Here is an 8,332-nt window from a genome sequence, read left to right as displayed (position 1 = left end):
CGTGTTGACTTATATGAAGGACACGACTCGATGTGTTCTGCTCCAGTCGTCATATTGACTTATATGACTTTCCTAAATTAATCAGTATTTTACAAATGGCCACGATAAGAGTTTCACAAACATTCGTAGCTGTGGTTTATTGTACTATCAAAATATGTCATCATAGGTACAAATGCTTCACATCCACAGAATTATATTAAACTGATTATGAACTCGCTTGTCATTGCTGAAATATCATTTCAACAAGAAAATAATAAACTTATTTCATATGCAATACAGTACTGTGACTGATGTTTGCCACAAGGTCATGTTTAGGTAGCACTCGTTCAATTATTTCGTAGCATTGCTTATATGATACATCATTCTTAGTAATGTTCTTTACATGTTGAAATAACATTTTTCTTTTTTGACAGGCCCACTGCCAAAGACATTTTCTGATTTTTGGCAAATGATATGGGAGCAAGAAGTCTTAGTAATTGTTATGACAACCCGCACAATTGAGAGAAGTCGGCCAAAGTGTGGTCAGTACTGGCCAAAAGAGGAAGAAACATCCGAAGATTATGGTCCTTTTCGTGTCCACAACAATGGCATTGACCAATACCAGGACTACACTGTGACAAGTCTGGTCATCACACATTCAAGGGTATGACAGTTTTATTAAATAGAAGATGAATATCTCAGTTTTGCTTGTATTTGAGTAAGAGTGTTTTGAAATTTAACAACAGTACATTTTTCACATATATTTGAATTCTTTTATCAACTTATAAAATCAAACACTCATTGTTAATATCTCTACTTATCTAAGATTTCATTTATCATCCCATCATATATTGAAATCTCCCCTCGTTTTTTTATTATTCTAGACTGGTTTATGTCGTGAAGTGTCTCACATGCAGTATACAAGTTGGCCAGACTATGGTGTTCCACTTTCTGCCTTGGAAATTTTGACATTTCGTGACAAGGTTCGGGAACAACAAGCACAGTCTCTCATGTCTCTTGGCTCTCATTGGCATGGCCATTCTTTGGGACCTCCAATTGTAGTGCATTGTAGTGCTGGAATTGGTAGAACAGGTATTGTGGCTATAAAATTATCTTACTGTTAGTTGATTGTGACATTTATATGATGAACCTGTGTGTATTGGAGAATTTCAGTAGCTGTAGCATATCTGTGTTTCAGAGAAGTACAGTTGAATGAGTTTATTGTTAACTCCTAGTGCATCAAGTCAGTCGTTTTGTATTTACTTGGTTAAAACTTTGTACGCTGTTTCCAAACTGTTATATTCTAAGGTAAATAAAAGCAACTTCAAATAAAGCTTTCTTCACATAATCTCTGGCATATTTAGGAAAGAAAACACTAATCAATATTTATGTTATTGTTTCAGTAGAAGATAACCACAAACATTTTCAGTTTCACGTATGTGAATACATCTCATTATTTTATGTTGCAAAACCACAGGATCCTGTGCGACTTGTCACACTCATTCAAGTTTTGTACGCTTGAATACAGATTGTAATATTTTTACAAACGTAATGCATATTCTAAGCTTTAAACTATTTGCATAAATTTAGTTGTTTTGTCTAACATGAGAATTGGGTGTCATCCCTGAAGACTACAGTTTTATCAGAAGAAAAGGTACAATTTAAACTTAACATTAAAGTGTATACTGTTTCAAAATTGCATTGAATTAATATTCTGGATTACCATTTCAACTTCAAAAGTTGTTTAATAACCAATATTGTACTTGTGAACATAGCTTTATTTATTTTATGCTTCACAGAAATACAACTCGTGGCTGTACTACGTCACTGCAACAACTTCTGTCTGTACCTGTTCAATTGATTGGTACTCTATTGACCAATTGTCAGTTTCAGAGAAGTTCTTATTCTTAAGTTCTCAACTAAAATCTCAATGTCTTGTGAATACATTTACCTACTATTTCATTGGTATTATGAAAAGTAAAATGATTGTATATTTTATGTTATTCTTTTTAAGTTTTATTTGATGCAGTTGTTTTTTTGTTGTATACCTTTAGAATGAATTGGTGTTTTGTACGGTGTCGCATTAAGATGTACATAAAATGTTGTTGTATACCTTTAGAATGAATTGGTGTTTTGTACGGTGTCGCATTAAGATGTACATAAAATGTTGTATATCTTTAGAATGAATTGGTGTTTTTTACAGTGTCGCATTAAGATGTACATAAAATGTTTCAGGAACTTTCATCACACTAGACATCAGCATTCAACGGCTTGAAGCGACTGGCCAGATTGACATCCGAGGAACGGTCGAGAAAATACGTTCTCAGCGTGCTTACAGCATTCAAATGCCCGACCAGTACGTGTTTTGTCACCTGGCCTTACTTGAGTATGCTCTGGGAAGGGGTCTGCTTCAAGATGTAGATCTAACAGGGTTTGATGAAACTGACTCGGAATCAGAATGAACTTGGTAATAAATGGTCACTTGCAGGGTGTTCTGTAGATGATCAGTCTCTTCAGCTGATTTATATTCTGTTTGTGAAGAGAGAGACTGTTGAAAGGTCAGCTTCTTATACCGCAGAGGTCATGAGTTAATGTAAACAAGCTTATTTGAGAAAATATGATAGATTATACATTTTCAATGGCCTTGCTAATTTAAACACTTTTTTTAACAAAGGAAAAAAAATCGCTAAAGTGTTGAAAAATACTTGTATAAAATTTTTTAACCAAAGAAAATGCTTTAAGTATTTAAATGGCTCATGTAGTGTTAATAACAGAGACATGATAGTTGAAATGTCATTAAACAGTTTGCCACATTTGAAACTATGGCTATAAAGAACTTGTATGTTTCACATGCTGCTTGTATTTTAAATGTACATGCGAATGCAGTATTGTACCTATTTGTTTTTCTTTTCAGCATCAGTTCATCTGTTTCTTTAAAATCTTCATTCATTTTGTTCAGTATTTATTTATCTTCAGAAATTTCGTCAGATAAAAAAAAAAGATGTTTTAATCGTATCTGGGATATGTGAGCATGGCACAAAGGATTTAAAGAGGTAAGAGAAGCATGCCAAAAACTGTAACAAGTTGAATGTACACCACTAAACTGTTGTAGTGGTTGTGGCATATGGCATAAGGTCTTTAGTTTGTATCAAGTTATTTCTAATAATTACGTGTTTATTTATGTGTGTCATTCAAGTTTCTTAATCTAAAATTAATTATAAAATTGAAGAAAAAAAAGGATGGCTAATAAAACATGGCTCTGTTTTCGAAGACTTGTATCTTTGTAAATGTACACAATATGTGTAATATAACTTTTACACCAGTGAAATCATAAAATAAATTACTGTATTTGTCTCCACCTTAACTTGCGTTAAATGTATATTATTATTGTTATCTTTAGATAAAAATGTTGTATAACCTTTTAGTCTATCTTGCCTAGAACAGAATCATTTCATAGGCAATTTCTGACTATAGTAACTTTTTTAAATGTTAGCACTAAATGTTTAAGCAAGAACCGTTACAGAATCCCTGTAGAGTACAATTGGATAACTGATTGTTACATATCCTTCAAGTACGTCCCCACCCCCACCTAGTGGCTCAGCAGTAAATCTGTAGGCTTATAATGCTAAAAACTGGGTATTGATACTCGTGGTGAGCATTGTGTAGTTTTGTGTTTGAGAACAAACACAACCTTAAGTATATGTGTTATAAGATTCGATTGTTTGATATAAATATGGGACTTGTAAAAACTGTTTTAATTTTAATGCAAATGTATTTACATTTGATTCAAGTTGGCATTTATCAATGTAAACTGCTTAATGCATTTATTTAAAGATTAATTGTAAGGCTAAAACCAATGTTGTGTTATCAGTTGCCATTCTCAGAACCAACCTTGTATTATTAGTTGCCATTCTCAGAACCAACCTTGTATTATTAGTTGCCCTTCTCAGAACCAACGTTGTATTATCAGTTGCCCTTCTCAGAACCAACGTTGTATTATCAGTTGCCCTTCTCAGAACCAATGTTGTGTTATCAGTTGCCATTCTCAGAACCAATGTTGTATTATCAGTTGCCCTTCTTGGGTGATTTTTGTGCAAATCAAACATCTGATGGTAAGTTATGTGGTCTGAAATGCAAATGATTGGTCATTTGGTGTGTGCTTGTAAACGAAAATTTGGTAGATGTGGTTTTACACCTTATAGCTCATACAATTTCTAGTAAACAGATTTTTGTTGTCCTACATAAACAAAAGATTGTCCTTCCATAAGTAAAAAGAAATCACTCACAATAATGTCAGGATACATGCACAAAAAAGGCATTTGATTAACAAAGTTGTATTAAACGTATGATTGACATCAGGTACTTCATTAAGATCTTTTTTTTTTTGGGTGGGGTGATGTTCTAACTCATCTATGTCATTGATTTGTGTCTCATCTTCTTCTCCATTCTCCCTCTAACCATATTGGGGTTGGAATGATTGATTAGCTGATTGCAGGGTAGCACTTCTTCACTGGGTTCTTCCAGTTGAACTCTAAAAGTGCTGATTAGGACATCACTCCCCAGTCCATCACTCTTCACCCTCTTCATTTGGTAGAATCCCCCCCACCTTCCTCTCGTTGATCAGGTCGATAAGGGCACAAAAAGTTGGGGTTAACATCTTTATATTTGGTGCATATCTGCTCCCTAGATGCCTTACAGACAGGTTAACAATAAGTCAGCAAATATTGTAAGTTGAGGTAAGCATTTTGCAAAATGACTAACCTTTAAATAGAATAAAGCTATGAAAAGACTCACTCTGTGTATGTACTATCCCACCTCAACCATGTTTGTTAGCTCCACTTTTCTCTAGAATCAGACCAAAGAAGTCTCTTGGCTCTGCATTACCACACTCTGCGAGAGATAAAAATTCCAGAGGTAACTTACCTGCATCCTGTTGTTGATCACACAATGCATGCATGACTTTTTTTCAAAACATTATGTGATGTAAGAATCAACTCAAAAGTTAAATACGCTTACCTTTCTCATCCTCAATGGACCATGTCTTGAAACTGATGATTTTGGTCATTGCCAGCTGGATAACATCAGTAGCATCAAATTATTGGTGGTGGTAGCTCACACAGAATGGAAGATTGAGTCCTTTGCTGGGGGTCCAGAGAGCTCCATCTCATGAAAAAAGCCACCAGATAAAGCATTTCAAAACTTCTTTTTTAAACAAGAAGTTAAAAGCAGTACAAAAGTTACTTTTGAAATAGTTTTTTCCCAATGAACACATCATAAGCAACAATTTGAGTGATATTTGTACACACTAATCATATCACAGTTTCTTCATTTCTGTTATCTACTGTAAGCCCCCACCCTTTGCCTACTTCTAATTGTTCATGAGCAAACTTTCGCTGAAAAGAAATTTGTGTTAGATTAGTGGTTGTTTTATTTCAGACTTAATATTTTTATCAGCCAGCATGGTTGTTTGATGTAAGGATTTTTCATATATAACTATTCATTGCTGTTTTCATAATTTGGAAAGATTCGCTTACCTGATGAATAAAATCAACTGTTCTACTACAACTGCATCAGTGGCTTTATCGCACATTATGAGAAGAAACTTGGACTTTTTCCAGTTTATGTCTCTCGGTCACTTCTGTGAATTCTCGATGCTTCATTTCACTTCTATATGTCTGGTCAACATCTAAACCCTTTGCCTCATCCAAGCTTGTCAACCAAACAATATCTGTAAATGGTTGTTTATGCTTGGCAGGCGTGAAATAAAATCACTAATCATTTTCAAGCAAGTCTTCTACCTCGGATGTTCTATGAGGAGCTGTAGCTGCTCTAATAACTTCGACAGTTCGGGTCCAGTAAACACTGTTGGAATGTTCATGCAGGCTTTGAGTCTGAATTTGAGTAGTAACGTTAATCAATCCTTCATACATTTTACAAAACATGAGATTGGTAGCATGTTGATAACACAGCCGTGTCTTAAAGTCGGGGTGACTCAACCATGAATTTTGATATAACTGTTGTTGCTTGTTCAGGTCATTTCATTTCCAACCTCTCTTCTCCTCAGCAGGTTTTACTTTTTTTTCCTTGGTGGTTCAACATTACTTAAAAATCACCACATTATGCTACATTGACTTGAATTAACCACCATAAGTTCTTAGTTTGCCTGCATTTTGTTCTGTAGTTAAAATTACATGATGATATTAACAATAAAAAGAAATGAAAAGAAAAACTTGGTCTAGCCAGTTGTAACAATTGACATTAGACTCTCAGAAGTTTCATTCAACTTATTTTCAAAAGAAAACTTGAAGGTGAGAATAAAGTTTCCATGGTTATTTTCTTCCTTTTCCTCCTAAACCTATTCTGACATTTAACAGTGTTTGCTGAGATGGTCACATAGCAACAATATCAGATGAGAGCATAAACAGAGCAACTCATAAATTACATTTGCAGTACCTTCTAGCAAGTTCACTGTGATATTGTTGACAGAAGGTTGTGTATTCACTCATGTTTTGTCAAACAATTTGGGCCTACACCTCAGAAATACTATAAAATTCTCATCAACATACCATGAATCAAAACAAAAAAAAAACACTGATACAAATGTTCTTTTTTGTTTTGACAGTTTGAATAATTACCATAAACCAGCCAGCTCGAGTAAAATGGTAGGATATGGTAGTGGGATCACTACCGGAACACCTCAAAAATACTACAGCAAAAATCATACGATAACTTGCTGGATATTGTGTACCGAGTGTTTGGAGAATTTATTTCCCTACTATCATAAGCAAGCAAACCAATAATGTGGGTACATTATGTCTACTGTGTGCAGTGGACAAGGCTTTGTTCACATCTAAAAAAACTGTTGTTTTGTTCATTTATATTTTCCTGCATGTTGCATCCATTCGTATCATACAATTCTTATAGGACAGGGATAAATGCAAGGCCTTCATTAGTTGCCACTGTAACACAAACATATTTGCCACAGTAGCAGTTATTCTGTGCCAAAACAAACTTAAATTCCCATGCAAGTCAAAAGTCCATCTGTTTGTTTTATCTCAGTACTAGAAACATTTCTTTTTTTAGCAGTCATATCAGTGTACTTCAACTGAAAAACATTAATTTTGTCACCCTTTCAATGGAACCCATTAGCTTCTGCCTAAGACAACTGATCACAAAGTAAGCGAAGCAACTGTCAGTTGTGATTGGTTGAACTATCACACCCAGCCGTTTCATTTCAAATAGGGATGTTGCTAATGTGGAGACTTCTTTCATGGTGTGCACATGTTTGGGGGATTTCAACACACTATTACAGGTACCTTGGAAGGCACGATTGTAGTATGTATGTGTACAGCTAGAGGTAGAATGTTTCTGGAACTTTCTGTGCCACTCTGGACTCGTGGTGTACAATGTGCACCTCAGAAATGAAAACCATTTTGTGTGTGTACATTCACAAGTTGAACTGAGCCGGCAGAGCCGTTCAATACAGATATGAAAATAACACTGGAATTATTACTTCATAGATAATATTCTCGCATTACTTGCATTCCTTTGCGCCTTACTGATTCAATGCTAAAATTCTCACACAAGCCAATATGTACAGTTCTTAAGTATGAAGTAATTTGGTTGTCTGACAGAATTTCTGGTTATCTTTAACAATTTAAATTTGTTCACTGATTGTTACCACAAACAGCAAGGTCAGCCTGGCACAGACATTATATGCTTAAAATCAGAGCATTGATAAAGTTTCAGAATCATCTTCAACCAGTTATGGAAGAGCTGTTTTTATGGCACCTTTGGTGTCTGGAGTCACTAGACATATTTCCCTAAAAGCATCCCATACATGTCCAATTAGACAGAAATTTTATAAACATGAAGGCCACTACACTTTTTGTATCAAGGAATGTGTTGACCAGTTTAATATGGTGAGGTGGGCATTATATCCCATTAGGGTGAAATCAGAGTTAGTTGTACCAGTATAGGGTAGCATGAAGGGTCTAGAATGTGAACCCTATGTGTGGCAATATAAGTACCATTTCACGAGACTTAGATGTCACCATTTTCACCACTTCTTGTTTGTGTGTCGCCATCACCTGTGTTGGTGAAAGTAGGGGTGATCTGGTTCCTGTTATCCAGTTGTATGGAAAAGCGTGACTCACTATGTTGGTGAAAGTAGGGGGTGATCTGGTTCCTGTTATCCAGTTGTATGGAAAAGCGTGACTCACTATGTTGGTGAAAGTAGGGGGTGATCTGGTTCCTGTTATCCAGTTGTATGGAAAAGCGTGACTCACTATGTTGGTGAAAGTAGGGGGTGATCTGGTTCCTGTTATCCAGTTGTATGGAAAAGCGTGACTCA

The 8,332-nt window shown here is 35.3% G+C and overlaps 1 protein-coding gene across 1 annotated transcript in view; it reads left to right on the top strand.

The window, feature by feature from the left end:
• Positions 1-8,326, top strand: part of LOC106474213 (tyrosine-protein phosphatase non-receptor type 9-like) — a 41,754-nt gene extending 33,428 nt beyond the window's left edge. Inside the window, exons 12-14 of the mRNA XM_022402564.1 lie at positions 414-643; positions 864-1,071; positions 2,215-8,326. Coding sequence (XP_022258272.1) covers positions 414-643; positions 864-1,071; positions 2,215-2,441 — 665 coding nt within the window. The 3' untranslated portion in view covers positions 2,442-8,326. The remainder of the gene's footprint in view (positions 1-413; positions 644-863; positions 1,072-2,214) is intronic.
• The last annotated feature ends 6 nt before the right edge of the window (positions 8,327-8,332 follow it).

This window comes from Limulus polyphemus, unplaced genomic scaffold, assembly GCF_000517525.1.
Source record: "Limulus polyphemus unplaced genomic scaffold, Limulus_polyphemus-2.1.2 Scaffold6955, whole genome shotgun sequence".
Classification (NCBI taxonomy): Eukaryota; Metazoa; Arthropoda; class Merostomata; order Xiphosura; family Limulidae; genus Limulus; species Limulus polyphemus.
The sequence above is the reverse complement of the archived record's forward strand: the minus strand, read 5'-3'. Positions and strand labels throughout refer to the sequence as shown.